Here is a 17764-nt window from a genome sequence, read left to right as displayed (position 1 = left end):
TTAATACTGCATTCCAAAATTGGAAGGCCATATCCTCAGAGGTGAGAGGACGCTGTTCTGGGCATCTGGGATAATCACTTTGTTTATGGTATATGAGCTCTTTCCGCCGTACCAGCAAGGGTGGTAAAATGCGCTGACTGTGCGGTTTCTCTGACTCCTTTAATTAGCAAAAATATCGAGAAAGCGAAGTTTGAAGAAAATATTTGCAGTGAGTGTGACTACATCCTTCCTTTAAACATATAGTGTGTGCAATTTTAATATGCAAATACCAAACTCTTCCCCTAGGACAGACCCAGGCATTCCTCTGTCCCCTTACTGTGTGCGATGTGGAGAAGAAATGAGAAGCGTTAACGGGAACAACAGTTGCCTGCTTGCAGATTTCATGAGAAATAAGAAAATTTTTGCCCAGGCTATTTTAGTTTGAGGGTAGGGAGACCTTTTAAGAATAGGATGAATCAGGGGCGCCTGGGTGTCTCAGTGGGTTAAGCCTCTGCCTTTGGCACAGGTCATGATCCCAGGGTCCTGGGATTGAGCCCCGCATCAGGCTCTCTCTCAGCGGGGAGCCTGCTTCCCTCTCTCTCTGCCTGCCTCTCTGCCTACTTGTGATCTCTGTCAAATAAATAAATAAAATATTAAAAAAAAAAAGGAATAGGACGAATCAGGGGCACCTGGGTGGCTCAGTCAGTCGAATGTCCAACTCTTGATTTTGGCTCAGGTCATGATCCTGGGGTGGTAGGAGGGAGCCCCGCATCAAGCTCCACGCTTAGGAGGGAATTTGAGGGTTCTTCCTCTGCCCCTCCCCCCGGCTTTCTCTCTTTCTCTAAAATAAATAAATTGTTAGGAAAAAAAAAAAGAGTAGGACAAATTGCATTCTAACTGTGAAATGTACCCATAAACTAAACTAAACTAGAAAGGTGATCAAGAAATGTAGCGAGATTACTCACACAAAACCTGGGTAACTAAGGGACAGCTAGTCAACAGTAACAGAAGCCAGGACAGCTGGTGCAGGGGCTGCTGATGGCAGCTGGAAGTGCGGCTACAGGCTGACATTTGGGTCTGGTGACTTTATCAAATAAGAGAAACAGAAGAAAGGAAAAGATCTTTTAAAGGATATTTGAGAACAAATGTAATCTCACCAAAAAAATAAAAAAAGAACAAACCCAAAAAACACTTGCATTTTATTTCTGAAGAGCTCAAGATCCAACTTACATACTCTTTAAAGATTTACCATGACGGGGGCGCCTGGGTGGCTCAGTGGGTTAAAGCCTCTGCCTTCGGCTCAGGTCATGATCTCAGGGTCATGGGATCTAGCAGGGCATCGGGCTCCCTGCTCAGCAGGGAGCCTGCTTCCTCCTCTCTCTGCCTGCCTCTCTGCCTACTTGTGATTTCCCTCTCTGTCAAATAAATAAAATCTTTAAAAAAAAAAAAAAAGATTTACCATGACGTTTCTGTTCTTACAGAAAATCCATGAACACACACAGATGGAAGGGCACCGTCATCCCGGGACCCCTCCAGAAATCCCGGAATTTTTCTTAAATCCCCTGTACTAACTTATCCAGAAAGCTCTTCAGAGTGATGTCAGAAATAGTAAACTCAAAGAGAGGGAGTTTCTATTAAGCTGCAGGGTCCAACGAGTTCCTATTTCAAAACAACAGCTGGGTGGAAAAGGGTAAGTGGTTTCCCAGAGCTGCTTGTGGTCGAGACTCAGTGTTCTCAGATGGAAAAATTCAAAGACTCATTGAAGTAACTGGCAGACAAAACTCACCCACCTACGGAAAAAGATGACAGAGCTCTCACGAGGACTCCACTAAGTGGGCAGGTTAGTGACCGGTCCCGAGAGCCGACACAGGCTCTTCTGGAGCGACCCAGGTCCAGAGCACACGAGTTACCTGCTCTGCGGGAAGCCCCACGGGGGATCAGACAAGCTCTCCTCAGCGTCCACGCTGCCAGAATCAGACATCGTGGCACGAAAGCAACACTGGTCTTACAGGAGTTGGTGTGTAATTGCTGTGCCATTTACCAGGTGTTTAACTTTGGCCAAGTTTGCGCATCGCTTTCTTACTTGTAGAGTGGGCATAATACCTACCACAGAGAGGAGCTGTGAGAGTAGAGAGAATGTATCAAAGAATCCTTTGCAAACCAGGAGAACAACGCACTTTCGTAAAATGGAGACACTGCACAGTCTCGTGTTATTTTGGAATCTGTTTTACTCAAAATCACTTCTGGCCCTGTAAATCTTTTCACACATTTCTGGCCAAGAATCCCCTTTTTTGACAGTTTCATCCACAACAGAGCCTAAACTTGATGTTTTCTTTGAAAACAACTTAAACGGTTTTGACTCACTTTGGCTTAAGTGCCACAGGACAGAACAGCGAGTCTGCTTAAGAAACAAGCTCTGCCCAGAGTCACTTCCCGCCGGGCCCGTGTGTTCCCTTTTCGGAGGCCGCGGTGCGCAGCTTTTTCACTCCTTCCCCTGCCGTATGGGCAGATGGGAACACGCTGTCTGGGGAGGGTGAGTGGGTGCCTCGTGATGCCGCACTTCCCAGTGAGACACTCGTAGCACCGCGGTCTGGGACGCTGTAAGCTACTGTGTGTTCCTTTTCCTTGCCTTTTTTTTTTAACCAGCATTTTTAATCTCTTATGTATTACTCAGTAATTAATGCGTAGGAGTGATCCATTTTTCCTCCTGACTTTGACCCGCCGTGTCTTACGGGAGAATGACTCCTTACTCCTTTGTGTGGAGGAAAGCAGATTCAAGCAGGACAGGCACCGGCCCTCGGTCATCTCACAGACTCCTACAGACTCAGCTCTTAGTGTCACGGGGGCTCACGGCGATTACTTGTAACTGTTACGATTTCTAAAAAGTATGACGCCCAAAGCTTTTTGGTAGACTGCAAGCTCCTTTCAGAAAAGACCTGCTCCTCAGTCATCCTGATAACCTGTCTTCACTCAAGGAACCTTCACTCGCATTTCCTAACCAGGGTCTTGGGAGCAGACAGACCAGTGCTCCTAGTTGTCTAGATGCGGGCGGTGACTGCTCTTTCCAGCCTCGGGCGTGCCTTTCCATTGACATGACTCGTGAATCCTCTGCTTTTATGTGGGCTCATGGTAAAAAATAAAACGTCCTTGGTCAGCTTTAACATATACCAGGGGATTTTCTAAAGTTTTTTTCAGAACTTAGCACACGTTTTAATATTCTCCTTGAGTTTTGAGCTGGCAAGTGAGTCTCCATAGGAGAAAGGACCCATTCATAGCACGCCATTTCCTTCTCATCTCTGCCTCCAAATTCTGCGAGGACAGATATTTCTAAAATCCAGCATCTGTGTTTGGACCCCTCGTTCCTCAGCTGACTGCTATCCACTAGTATGTTGTCCTGGCCCAGACCCCCCAAGCCATCAGCTTCCTCCAAGGAAAATTACCCAGGCTATGGCTCTGCTACACAGTGGATAAAAGATGATCTCTCCTGGGGCCCCTGGGTGGCTCAGTGGGTTAAAGCCTCTGCCTTCAGCTCAGGTCATGATCTCAAAGTCCTGAGATCAAGCCCCCCATCAGGCTCTCTGCTCAGCGGAGAGCCTCTTCCCCCGCCCCCTCTGTCTGCCTCTCTGCCTGCTTGTGATCTCTCTCTCTGTCAAATAAACAAACAAACAAACAAAAAAAAAGATGATCTCTCCTCTCTTGGACCAGAAATTGATCAAAAGCAAGGTCACTGGTTTCAATAATGGAATCACTGAGTTCTATGAAAGACATAGTTTATCTTTGTAAATTCTGAGAAAGAACAGAGGCAAAAATCTCAGAAAGACTAAAGGAAAGACTAAAAGTTACTAAAATTTTAGACCAAAGAGCTAATTTTTAATTTCATGGCATGGTGATGAACACCTTATTTCTTTGCTAAGTTTTAACTGGCTTAAATACACTGCAAAGATGAAAATCTATTAAAAAGATGTCCAAATGCCAGCCAATGTCCCACTTACTGCAAACCACATTTGGCCCAGCCCCAAGTGATGTGGCCGGGCTCCAGAGCAGGCTCTGGAAACGTCTGCCTGCCTCACAGTCCCTGCAGCACGTGAAGTTCCTAAGCTTTCATCAGCGCTAAAGAAACTACGAAGGCAGCTTCACTTCCTTCCTGAATGGACAGTCCCTCCATCTGAGGAAGGAACTATGTGGTTCTAGCAGTGCATTCCACCCACTTCTTGACATTCTGAGGCCATGGCCGAGGCTCTGTGAGAGCACGTCTCATTAAACTTCTAAAACTGCAGAATTCCTCAGAATTTCTTATGCTCGGAGGCCCTTCCTGTGCCTTTTTAAGGGGCTCTGAGGTACACCCCAAGTCCAGTCCCATAATCAAGATGTGGAGACCATCCCCCTTGTCAGTGCCTAAAATATATGGAAATCCTCATAATGCTGCCTTAAATGCATACAGCATTTAATCTGTGAAGTGCCTCTGAGACCATCACAGTTCATGCTCAGTGTCACAGGTACGGGCGCAGAGAAAGCTCAGAAGAAACATAACTCATCTCAGTCACAGAAGTCAGGATCAACTCCAGATCTGAGGTCTCTTAGGTAAATGCTTTCCCACATCTTCCTTATCTGAACCTTCCCATCGGCCGAGCCGGGAAGATACAAAGCTCCGTGTCTGAGGGAGTTGGGGAAACGTACCTGTTGGCAAGCAAACAAGACCGGGCCAGTGGCTAACCCGAGCTTCAGGTCCGCTGACGTTGGCTTGCCCATTTGGTCAGAACACGAGGTGAAGTCCAGCACATCATCTATGAGCTAGTGAATGAAAACAAGCAATGTCAGCAGCACGGCCACCCTGGGTGTCACTGTCGCCCTTCCCACTGTGCCAACAGGCCACGTTCCTAAAAAGCAGAGGACGAACCTGAAAGGCGATGCCCACATTTTTTCCGTATTGATAGGCAATCTCGTGCACCACTGGGTCTGGGCATCCCAGGACGGAGACCTGAAGCAGAGAGAGAATTCTGGAATAAGCTGCTGACAACTAGCAAGGCAGCCTCCCCCTGCATGCAAGGATGCAGACACCCACTCCCTCGAACACGAGAGGTGAGTCCGTATCACACGCAGAGTCAGGAGATCCCGCCGCCAGAGCGAGACCAGACGCGCACACAATACCCGTGTTTTCTTTTAAATTTTTTTTTTAAGATTTTTTATTTATTTATTTGATAGAGAGAGATCACAAGTAGATAGAGAGGCAGTCAGAGAGAGAGAGAGGGAAGCAGGCTCCCTGCCGAGCAGGGAGCCCGATGCGGGACTCGATCCCAGGACCCTGAGATCATGACCTGAGCTGAAGGCAGCGGCTTAACCCACTGAGCCACCCAGGCGCCCATACCCGTGTTTTCAATGGAAGGATTTCAGCCTCCATGGCAGATCGTTCTCTTCCATTCTAGGGAAGCTACCCTCCACCCCTCCTTTCCCGGGATAAGACCTCTTTCTTGCTGCTTTCAGCACGCAGCAAACCTGGCCTAAACGTTGTATCCATTTTTTAAAATCTATTGATTTAGGAAGAATGATTGTTTTAGGAAGAGCTATCTCATCTGCTCTAATCACACACGATCACACTATTTCCTCATTTGTAGCTCCTTTCTTTTAATAATCTTTGGTGATTTCACTCTTTCCTCAAACGCAGTTATTTCCTGATACATAACAGCCTCCAGCCTCACGCTTCAGACAAATACTGTTTTCTCATTAGCAAAGGGTCTTCACTGGTCCTGTGGCTTGTTTCTTATGCAAGAAGTAACTAACTGCTTAGAAGCCCTCCCTCCTTTTCAGAGTAGGAGAAACAGGACTTCTAAATCTTTTTTTTCTTCTTCTAAGTCTTTTTAAAACTCAAAAAAACCTAGCTGGCACTGTCCACTTGAGTGCATTTCCACTGCTCTGCTAAGCATGCTAAGCAGGCCCTGCCACATTTCCAGAAAACAAAGACTGGGTAAACCCCCAAAGCACGGAACGGGAGTGGCATCGACTCCCCTGGAGGGGAGATGTCTACACTGAGTGCACGAGACAGCCAGATGGCATCAGCGTCCTGCCTATAGTGGGTCACCGATATGAACCCGTCTCCTGACGTCTGTCCCTGCCTCCAAGGGCCCCCTGGTCGGGGCCCAGTCAGCTCAGGCATTAGCGGCGCCGAAGTCGGGGTGGAGGGGGGCTCCGCAGTCAGGGGCGCACTCACGCCCCGGGATGCCCCGTGATCTCCGTGCATTCCTTGGTATTTCACATCCGGTTCTGTAAAACCAGGATCCAAAGCCCTTAGCTGGCAGGGCTGCTGCCAAGAATGCGTGTCATGCAACTTTTAAACCTCTGCACGGTGCTTGGCATCTGGTGTTAACACTACAAGTTGGCCGTTATTGCTAATCCTCCTCCTCCTCCTCCCGAGTGCAGAAACAGGAGCTGGCAGTGTCCGTGCCCCGTGGCTACTAAAAGCAGCTCCCACCACGTGCTCAGCCATGAGGATGTTTCTGATGACGCGAGGAAGCCTGGGCCGTGTCATGCCTGCCTGCATGCCCACCGATGACAATGTGCGCGTCAGGAGAGGTCCGCTGGCCACTTCCTGGAGTGAATAATAACCTTGTAACTGCTACAGGGAGGGGGTCCTCTTTCCAACCAAGTTAAATAATCTGGGAGACCACGTGCGAGGCAATTTAAAACCTCCGGCAAGAGTCGAGCTATCCACCACCCTGGCTGAGTGTACGAGCAGACGAGACCCGGGCGGCCGGGGCGGTGCCGCGCTCAGAAGGAGGACGCCCCCCTCCTCACTCCACACTCGTGCTCACGGTTACCGCAACACAAAATAGCACCGAACTGCCAGCTTTCTTCCTCAGAAGTAAAAGACACTTAAAAGCCATTCTCTTTCTGAACTCACTGGACTAAATTTACGGGGCTCCTAGGATGGGGACTTCAGATTCTCTTAAGCCTCACGGCGTCCCAGACGCACTGTTTTGGCTGGTGGTCGGCGACAGCGAACACTCCTGGGCACCTGGCGCGGCAGGTCCCAGGCCGAGGTTTCCCGCGTGGTCACTCGCTCATGAGCGAGGCCTGGACGCCCAGGGCGCATGGACCAGGGGTTCCGGGGCTGGGAAACCATGGAATCAGAATCTGAACCCAAACGGTCTGACTGCGGGGAATGTTCTCGTCATTACTTTCCTACGCGGCCTGGCGGCCCAGAGGCCAGACGGAGCAAGCCCACGGCCGAGTGGCCCACGCCGACACGGAACGAAGCCGCTCTTCGTGGGCAGCTGCTGCGGGGCGGCCGGGCAAGAGCCATTTGTGCTCCGAGCCCTGCGAGTGCGGGGGAAGCCCACTCCTCACGCCGCAGCCCGGGCAGCGGCCGCCTGCGTCTGTCCTTCCGCAGCCGGAAAGGTCCACACGAGAAGCACGAAGGAGAGGTTCGGGCGGGAAGCGAATGCCTCCCGTTCCCGCGCCCGAGGACGGTGCCCCGTGGCTTTCTGGCCGCGCGTGGGCGACAAGGACCAGTTAAGTCCAAGACGGCGGAGCTCCGGGGACAGGTCTGGGGGAAGGAAGCAGGCCCACCGCCCGACCTCCTGGAAGGTTCCCGAGAGCCTGTCTCGAAAGGCCGGTGTCCCGTCTGCCTGCGCAGGCGCCTGGTGTTTCTGACGCGCGCGCGCCCGCCGGGACATACGTGCGCGCGCACGGCGTCTTCCCCACAGCCCGCGTGGACAGGACCGCTGGAAGTGTCGGAATAGGCTGTTGTCAAAACCCGGCTAGAAGGACCGGGGGGGGGGGGGGGGGGGGGCGCCGGGCACACAGGCAACATAAACCCCAGGTCAAGAGTATTCCTAGTACATAAAGAGCCGTTAGAACTGCGGGGGCGGGCCCACACACAGTCTGGAGGGCGGGAAAACCCGCCGACACACACTGCACAGAGCGTCGAGGTAGGGAAAGCCCTCGAGCGCCCGCCGAGTTGCGCGGGTTCCTTTAGAAGAGAGCGATGCGCATTCCAGCTCCACCGCAGCCCGCTCCTCTGCCACCCGCACAAAGTGGGAGACCCCGCAATCATCGGGGCAACACAGCGACGCGCCCAGGCACCGCGCAAGGCGCAGCACTCGGACCCGCACGGTGTGGCCGTGCTCTCCTCTGTAACTGGAAGGTCCTGGAAGCCGGGGGCCGCCGATAGGAGGGGGTGGAAAAGTGCCGAAGGAGGAAGAACAATGAGGAAGGTTCTACGGAGCAGCATGGGATGGCCTCCCTCACATACCGTGAACTGAAGAAAGCAAGGTGCGGAGGGAGAGCAGTGCACCCCGCTGTTCCTTGTGGGCGAGAAGGGGGAACCCGTAGGCCTGTGGGTGCGTTCACTGGGGGAAGGAGGCACACAGGAAGGAGGAAGGCTCCCTGCTCGGCGCGGAGTCCACTGCTTCCTCCCTGTGGCCCTCCCCCCTGCTCCTGCTATCCCTCGCGCAAATATTAAAAATATATAATTATAAAATACATACATACATATACATAGGTGAGATATAAAAAGGCCTAGATAGACGCATACCCACATACATATAGGGCAGGACCTTAGTTTCTAAATACCATTCTCCGCCAGAAGGAACAGCCCTGCTTGGAGGAATTACAAATCACAGTGCTGGAAAGGACAAGATGAGGCTTGAAGCAAGTGCGGAAAGAATGAAGGGGGTAGATGAACAGGACAAAGGAGCGGGGATCAGTGGCCTTCCCATTGGCCAAATATGGAATTCTTCAGCATTTACATAATTAACAATAAAGCGTTATAATCCATAGAATAAATAAGAATGCAGGAGGCCATGCATCTAAGACTGGAGAAGCGCGGGGTAGAAGGAATGAGAGAACACATGCGACCATCATTCGCCACCGTCATGGTACTAAGTGGAAAGCATCATAAATAGATGCGAAAACTGGTGAGTTTGATTAAGAAGCTGATTTACATAATCTCAAAATATCTTCCCAGATCAGAAAAACAGTAACTTTTAAGTGAAGAAACCAGGCAGTCACCCGCCGCAATCAAGTTATCAAAGTGAACATCACCAGTAACAGGACACGTGCCCCCGGACACCAAAAACCAAGGCGGGGCATTGCTTCTGCTGTTTTCCAACCCCAAAAGCATAACCTGTCTCTCAGTGTGAGCAGCAGCAGACCAATTCAACTCGAGAGGCTCCACGACATAACCCGCCTGCACTCTTCAAAATATCCAGGGAAGTGTTCCAGACGAAGAGACTAAAGATTCATGACCGCTAAATCCAACATGAGAACCGGGACTGGATCCTGAACCAGAAGATTTTCCCTTTTCCCATGACAGTATTATGACAGTAGGCAAATAGGAATAAGGTCTATCTGCAGGTTAGGTAAGAATATTGTACCAAAAGTCAGTGTTCGGCAAATACGAGCCACAAAAGAAGATCCTCTAAGTGGTGCACTGTGGCTCTGAAAATAAAGTAACAGGAACCAGAGCCTATGCAGCACTGGAGAGAGGAGAAAGTCAGAATGAAAAAAAGGAAGGAAGGATGGAAAACAAACGAATGCAGGATTACAGTACCCTAGTTCTGGGTTTGAATCCCAGCTCCGCCACTGTCTGACTAACACTGGATGGCCCACTGGACCTCTCAGATCTCATTCCCATCAGATTATCCCGGGAACAAATCATAGCCTTCACTGGAAGTTCAACTGTATTCTGCGTGACTATGTATACAAATAAATAACACTCATTTAAAAATATCACTACTATTTTCATATCAGTCACCATCCTAAAACATTCCTAGATAGCCCTCTCTCAGACTTTACACTATTTCTATTAAAAATACAAGGAGTGGTTCAGGGAGGGGGTGGCCATGTCTTTAATAGAATAAATTACAAGCTGCTCAATTTCCTTCCAACTCCCGTAACATCTTAGACTCTGATTAGTCTTCCGTGATAATTCTGATGTTTAAATTCTCTGTAGTCCCTCTTTTGGGTGCTTCTAGTTTGCTTTGCATGAACTTTTGAAGCCCCATATCTTTGCATTTTGAATATCAGGAGTATATAGAAATAGCCATGTTGAATATGTAACACCTCTGGAATATTCTACCCGTAGGCACCTAAATATAGAATCTTTCATGTAAAACGCTCACACTATGATTTTGCTTTATCACTCTAACAGTTCTGGGGTTTGGGAATAAATCACAGAAAAAGTGGGTCATTGTGGGATGATGCTAGCATGCCTCCTAGTGGAGAGCATAAAGCATTTCACTTTTTAAAAAGGACTGAGCCATGTTCATATCCCATCTACTGGTGCCTTGCTAACCTGTAAAGCGCGCGGTGCAGTTTATGAACAACTATGTGTGCTGTGAACAGAACGAGACGTTCCCCAGACAGAGAGGATAGAGACCGCAATCTAGGCTTTCCTTGGTGCCTCGGGCCCATCTCCTTGGCTCTCCACGGGGTTTGACCACCTGCCTGGTTCTTATGGAGAGCTGTGGCCCCATGCCTGTGGGATGTCCACTTTGTGGGAACGACGACTCTCAGCGTGTCCAGTTTGAGCAGCACCGCTACCCGCCAGTGCTTGCTGCTACCGTCTCCAGCCTGCGAACTCATCCGTGAGCTTCACCCAGCGCTCCCGTGTGCCTTCCGAGGTGGGTGCGCCAACTTCATGGAGACCTCGACCATCAGAGGTAGGATGGCCAATGAAGGGTTAAGGTAACAGCTTTCTGGCACCCCCTTTTAAAATCACTCATTCTTTTATTCAGTGTTCTAGTTTCTACCATATTTTCATCCATTTCTCTAAAAAACCACACTTGCAATTCCTTGAAAAGAAAATGTTGGCCCTTTCAATAAAGACAGAAATGGCTAAAATCATGGCCAGCATGTTCTATATAATTCACATTTCTTAGAGTTTCCATTACATCTTTTTAGAAAGAAAATGTCCTCATCCTTTTATGATTCACTATTATCCGTTTTTTTTTAAAGATTTTATTTATTTATTTGTCAGAGAGAGAGAGAGTGTGAGAGCGCGTGCGCGTGTTGAGTGTACAAGCAGGCAGAGCAGCAGGCAGAGGCAGAGAGAGAAGCGGGCTCCCTGCTGAGCAAGGAACCCGATGCGGGACTTGATCCCAGGACCCTGGGAGCATGACCTGAGTCGAAGGCAACGGCATAACCAACTGGGCCACCCAGCCATCCCTATTATCCATTTCTTGACACATTTTGGAACAGAGTCTCTAGTGGCAAGGGGCCTTTCTCACTGGAGAGGCCCGAGGAAGAGCCCTCTTTAACCGCAGTAGTATTACGAGAGCACGAGGGCAGCAACATACACCTTCCCCTGGAGGGCTCCCTCAGCCGCTGCTTTGATCGCGAGGGGCTGGTGCCTGCTCAGGATCCATCGCTACCGTGTTGGTTAGGCGGGGATACCGTCAGAGGAGCAATGCTATGGCGAGAACCGGCTCTCATTTAGGGGCTGGCACTGAATGTCACAGGTTGTAGTCTACAGACCAGGAGAATACGGACATTTTAAAAAAAGAAGAGCGGAGGGAAGGCCAGAGAAAGAAAGCAAGAGAGAGAAAGAGTTATGGTTCATACCTGACTTATAGCCAAAGAAAAATGGCTTGATTTTTTTTTTTTTCTTTTTTCGCTGGGCTTGAACTCAGGACTCAGATCGAGGCTGGAGCTGAGATCAAGAGCGGGACACTTTACCCACCGAGCCACCCGGGTGCCCTGGAAAATGGCCCGTTTATATTTCATGCAAAAAGACCCAAAAGGATCTACTACTCATAACAAAGGACAAAGAACCCTAGGACAATCTAATGGGCATTTTCTCCTGGGCAAACAGTGTATTACAGAACACAGCACTTGGCCACTTTTTAAGGGTAAAATGTCAGAAATGGTATACGGGACAACAATCGGGAAAGAAATTATTTATGAGAAGTTGTCCAAATGTCACACAGTTTGGAGGTGAGACCAGGGGCAGAGGGCTTATTCGGATTCCACTCTGGGGAGGAAAGATGAAAAGTGAACGTCCGCCTAGCAAGAGAGGACCACAAACAAGCCCCGCCTCAGAAGATCTCTGCTGTTTGGGGACGTCACTCTTTTCTCAATGACCTCGTGGGATTTGGGTTATTATCTGAAGGTTCTCCAGTGAAATGCTCCGCATGAAGAGCAGCTCCCAAGAAAGAGCTAGGAGGCTTTTTTTTTTTTTTTTTTTTTTAACGTGAACAAAGACAGAACGTACATACTGCTTTACAACTGTTGGCTATCAGACTGGCAGTCTTCTTGAAGGTCTTCTCAAGGTAGTGTGCAAATCTTTCGGTCTCGTTTTCTTTTGACCCTAGCTGAAGAAATTCACCTACAAAGAAAGAAAGGGGTCACGTGTGATATGGCTTGACTGCCCGGCTCATTAGACTGGGACTGAATAAAAAAGAAGAAAAGTCAGAATTAACCTACCACGCACCAAATCTTCAATAACTTGGGTTAAAATAGAGATCACAGTTGTATTCCCAATTCGTGCCAGAGCTATAGATGCTGCAGAAAGAATTAAATCACCAGCAAGAACAGCCTAGAAGAAGAAGAAAAAAAAAAAGCTTTTGGAGAAAAGCCTCAGAGCAGCGGAGCCCACAGTGGAGCTGGCCCCTCAGAGAGACATTCGGGTTGGGAGGCAGGGGTCATCTTGGCTCTAAGTCTTCCCCCACCTTGTCCTCAGCAGGAGTCCGTGTAATAATCAGTTACACGTTCGGGTCATCGCCAGGATTGGGACGGATCCCAGAGATCACCCGGTCTTCCTTTCCAGTTCAGAGCAGAGCAAGTGAGTTCCTGGAGCCGGACGGGCATCTCACTCTCTCGCTTCGTCCCTGGCCGCACCAGGGTCCAGCGGCCCTCGGCAGCCGCGCTGGAACTTTCACACTTTCCTCAAGCCACGACTGTCTCTCTCCTACTCAGAAAGCCTTTCCCCTTCTTCACTGGGCAGACTCAGCTGCACAGTTAGCTCGGGTGACACTTCCAGGAAATCCACCAGGATCCCTCATTCTGCAGATGCTCTTCCTCTACGTGCGCGCGGCTCCCCATGCATGCTGCTGTCTTCACAGTTGTCTCAACCAGCCATGCCCCTATTTACCCAACGCCTTGCGCCTTGTGGGCGGGCTGGGAATTATCTCAGCGGGTGCTCGGCACACCCCAGCAAAGGTCACAACGCGTGCTTCTCTCGGTGAAAAGTAATCCTAGGCATCCTGGCTCCAAGTTCACTGCCCCTTGTTCCTAGACAAACTTTTCTGTAGTCAACACTAGATAACCGATATTTTTCTAATCTTTAGCTTGGGAGGAGAGGCCCATACTGTACTTACAGCTTGTTATAAATTATACATAACTGAATTATACACTGTAATCAAATATACTCGTTTGCCTATTTAAAGATATGCCTGAGTTTTATTATAATTAGTATAATTACAAATTACAAATACTGGATGTCATAGAAATTTTAATTCATAGAATTTTCAACATCACATTTTAATTTTTTTGTCTTTTCTCTAGTATCTAAAATTAGCGATGTTCAGTATGTTTACCTGTTGGTCATTTTATATAACATATTGTACAAATTATCTCGACCTAAATATAAATACACATTTATAGAGTCACTGCACCCATGATGATGGAGAGGGATCCCTTACCTACCCGCCCCCCATCATTAGGGTTCTGGATCTCTAGGCTTTTATGTCTTTCTTCTCGGGGCCCAGGGATCCCAGAGGCCAAAAGTTTCCCGTGTATGAAGGTGAGGCCTCCGGACTGGGCGCTGGGGAGCCGCGGGTGAGGGACTGAAGGGCGGGCTGGAACCCAGGCAAGGTACCAAGGGCTCCTGCAGGGGGCGCTGCGTGAATGGATTTTTTTTTTTACTGGAAACACAAGTACTTTCAGTTGACAGGAGGAAAGGGGAAGGAAGCTGAGGGGCGGGGCAGGCCTTCCAGACCAGTCTCAGGCTGAAGAGGCCACCAACAGCAGAGGTGATCACAGGAGGGGAGGACTAATTAGGTAAGTAGAAGACCGGACTTTGTTCTCTTAAATAAGGCTTTAGCACTGGCCCTGAAAACAGACATCTGACTGCAGGGACATGTCACAGAGGTACCCGTGATCTCTCCAAAAAGAAACTGCACCCCCACACACACCTTTTTTTTTTCCCCAACAACATTCTGAAGTATGGAATTCTGTCAATAGGACACAAAACCTTTTATTTCAAATGTGAAATAAAAGATTTATAAATGAGATTGCAGGACTCGATACACAGCAAAGGCATGCACCCCAAAGCAAAACCAGCATGTGAAGGTGACAATTATGATACACATCTTTGTCATAAGGGCGATAAGAAACAGGAGGGAACCGGGTCCTATATACATGTAAGGGCAGGTGAACAGGGGAAACCTCGTTTGCTCTCATGCTGTTTGGCGGCCCACGGAGGTGTGCCCAGGGGGCCGCCGCCTCCAAACAAAAGGTCTGCACGTCTCCGTGTCCATTCATTCGGTGCCATTCCCGTCTAAACTCATGACTTAATGTATCTTTAGGCAAAAGTCCCCATTCTACATACCCTTTTCAAGAGATGCTAAAAAATACCGTGGAAATATGCTGTAAAATATACATATATGAACTGAACTCAATTATAGAGCCTCTGTTTAAAAATGTGTAAATTTCACACTATATGTGTATGTATATTTTTACATATCTATATTTAAGATATATACACACACACATATAGTTCAGCTTTACTCATTTACTTGCCATGACACCCTGGCACACGGCAGTCTATAAATGGTTAAAGAATTAAACTGAACGTGAGTAATCTGAGCCCCAAAGTAAAATGTATGGTTCCTCGTGAAATATGCTTTTTGGATAACAACAAAAATCCCTTTCCCTATAACCAAAAGCAATTCTATATAGAAGTGTGACTAACCAGAAACGTGAAGCTTATTTTTTCTGTGGTTTTCTCTATTATCAAATATATATACACAGACAAGACGTGAATACTGTTTTGGAAGTTGGAAGGCTGTGTTCCAGGAAGCGTATTTTACTTTTTAATGAAACAAATCTGAAGAGTTAATGCAATCCAAAGAGCATGTGAACAAGTCAGAAGATGAAAAGGAAACAAAACACCGTACCTTCTTTTCACCCCAGATCTTATTAACCGTGTGTTTTCCTCGCCGGGAACTTGCGTCGTCGATGACATCGTCGTGTACCAGACTAGCAGTGTGGATCATTTCTGCAATTAAGGCTATGGCGCGCTGGCTTGCTTGCACATCTCTAGTTAACAGAAAGCAATGCTTTTTAACACAGACGCCGCCTATAACCTTCTCAGCAATCATCTTGTGAAAACTGGACATCCGATCTAGGATAAAGAATTTTATTTCTCTAAGAGAAACTGTATAAACACTTTGGCTTCCCTACCGAGCCATTTCTATCACTTGGAGAACGTTTTAAAAACGCATGAGTTACCTGGCCAAGATTCTGTTTCATGGACAGCCCATTCAGAAGGAGAATTTGTATGACTGACAACAAAAAAGGCTTAAATAGCCCAGAAGTCTGGCCGTCAGGCTAAAGAAGCGACTTTATGCCCTGTCATTGGGGTCTTGGGCATCTTGGGCAGTTGGTCTGAGTTACGATTAGGTTAGGAGATTTCAGGGGAGCATGGGGGAGACAAGTTAAGAAGCAGTGCAGAAAAGTGTAATAAAGACCCCATGGTCACGGTGTTTAAAGCTTTTAATATTGTGTTAAATTAGATGTTTAGGAAAGAGACTTCAAGAATCAAGATAGAATTTTGGTCAAAACTGTCTTCCAATCCATGTTTAACCTTTGCATTAGAAACTGAAACTTCTTGGGACGCTTGGGTGGCTCAGTTGGTTAAGCGGTGGCCTTAGGCTCAGGTCATGATCCTGGGGTCCTGGGATTGACCCCCACATTGGATTCCCTCCTAAGTGGGGAGCCTGCCTTTCCCTCTGCTTATGCTTGGTCTGACAAATAAATAGTCTTAAAAAAAAAAAAAAAAGGAAACAAACTTGTCTTTCCAGTTATAATACCATATACAGGCTAAGCACTCTCAAGAAGATAAATGGTTGCGGGGCGCCTGGGTGGCTCAGTGGATTAAGCCGCTGCCTTCGGCTCAGGTCATGATCTCAGGGTCCTGGGATCGAGTCCCGCATCGGGCTCTCTGCTCAGCAGCGAGCCTGCTTCCCCCTCTCTCTCTCTGCCTGCCTCTCTGTCTGCTTGTGATCTCTCTCTGTCAAGTAAATAAATAAAATCTTTAAAAAAAAAAAAAAAAAGAAGATAAATGGGTGTGAGGTTTACAGGTTTTAAAAGAAAATATGCCCTGGTTCCTTTTTAATCATCATCTCATTATCACTACCATCATCTATGGGCATTTTTAAAAACTGAATTTGGAGAAAATCGAAGTGGGTAAATAACCAATGGAATTTTCTGACCCAAAAACACAGGCCTGACTTAAACACATGCTGACCAAATGTTTCCCTTACTCCAATGGCTTTTCACATATCATCACACTATCTCTTAGAGGGGAGAAAAGTCAGAGGGATGTTGAAACAGGGCTTTTTCTTTAAAAGAAAAAATCTAGCTTGAACATCTGCAAAAGAGAGTGACCATTCTAATTCTTCACATCTAGCAGAAAGCAATGAAAAATGACGTGCAAGCACATCAAAGATGTTGGTATTTAACTAGACACTAAATCATCCTGGAGAATGCCTTCTGATCTTGCTTTAAATATAATTTTAAAATATGGTGCTTTGCCGGCAACTCTCAGCTAAGATTTCAGAATGAAACCTCAGAGCCTGCCAACTGCTTTTAGCCCAGTAAGCACTTATGAAGTGCTGCCCATTATCTATTAACCTGTCACAGTCATGACAGTTCTAAGTCCTTCCAGAACACACCACGTTCTTCCGAGGCAGGAGAAGTGACGCGGCAGAGGGGACGGACGCGTTCTAAGGCCATGATGGACGGGAAATGAGAAGATGAGCGCTCCCATCCGTGGCTTCTCCGAGCAGTTCTGAAGCCCTCGGTGAGACACAGACCCCACAGCAGGAGGCTTGGACCTCACAAATTTTTCAGATAAATGTGTCGGACCCTAACTTACTTGAGTTCAAATGCACAGGAAAATGCGGACATTTACAGGGCTTTCATGGAAAAGCTATCTTTCAGGGTATTTTCTCAACAGCCTTTGGTCTATTACACACTGCCTGGTGGTGAGTAGCAGAAACTACCTTAAAGCAACCGGGAAGGCCCCTCACCGTTCTCGTGCCTTTCTAAGGGGGCCCCCACCTCCATTACCACAAACCAGGTCGGCAGACAGGGGGCTCCTGCCCAGAGGTTGCCGGGAACTGGCAGCGCTCACTGAGATGTTGGAGTTCTTAGGATGTGAGGATATTAGAACAAAGACAAAGATTTCTTAAAGTCTTTTGAAATCTCAGAGACCGGATATATACAGAAAGGCCATCTGACCGGGCTAAACTCCCGCACCGTGCAATTAGGATTCTCGCTTAGAACGTCATTTGGCAATGGTGACACAGCCCCTGCACGGGACAAACGTCGGGATTTTCCATGCGTTCTGGTTGTATCCGATGTGCTTCCTCCTACACAACCAAGCTTTACGCGTGTGTTGGCTTCTATCGGGAGAAGCTGCCACGGCTTTTCTGCAGCACAGCGTGAGGGCTGGAGCCAAAACCTACGTATCATAAGAACACGCTCACACTGTCTTTAAGATGAGATCTCCCAAGTGCCAAACTGAGTCACGCCTTCAGAAAGCTGGGCCCTGTTTCCCCTTCCT

General features: G+C 48.0%; 1 protein-coding gene across 7 annotated transcripts in view; it reads right to left on the bottom strand.

Moving 5' to 3' along the window:
* Positions 1–17764, bottom strand: part of PDSS1 (decaprenyl diphosphate synthase subunit 1) — a 54724-nt gene that overhangs the window by 5057 nt on the left and 31903 nt on the right. For 4 of the 7 annotated variants that reach the window (XM_046011173.1, XM_046011174.1, XM_046011169.1 and 1 more), the window contains exons 5-9: positions 15093–15234; positions 12400–12511; positions 12192–12301; positions 4877–4957; positions 4657–4770 (exon numbers count right to left, since the gene is read on the bottom strand). In XM_046011173.1, coding sequence (XP_045867129.1) covers positions 4657–4770; positions 4877–4957; positions 12192–12301; positions 12400–12511; positions 15093–15234 — 559 coding nt within the window. Of the gene's footprint in view, positions 1–644; positions 1064–4656; positions 4771–4876; positions 4958–12191; positions 12302–12399; positions 12512–15092; positions 15320–17764 lie in introns of those variants that run through there. The other 3 variants (XM_046011171.1, XM_046011175.1, XM_046011172.1) reach the window with 3 other exon arrangements.

Source organism: Meles meles, chromosome 7 (assembly GCF_922984935.1).
Source record: "Meles meles chromosome 7, mMelMel3.1 paternal haplotype, whole genome shotgun sequence".
Taxonomy (NCBI): Eukaryota; Metazoa; Chordata; class Mammalia; order Carnivora; family Mustelidae; genus Meles; species Meles meles.
The sequence above is the reverse complement of the archived record's forward strand: the minus strand, read 5'-3'. Positions and strand labels throughout refer to the sequence as shown.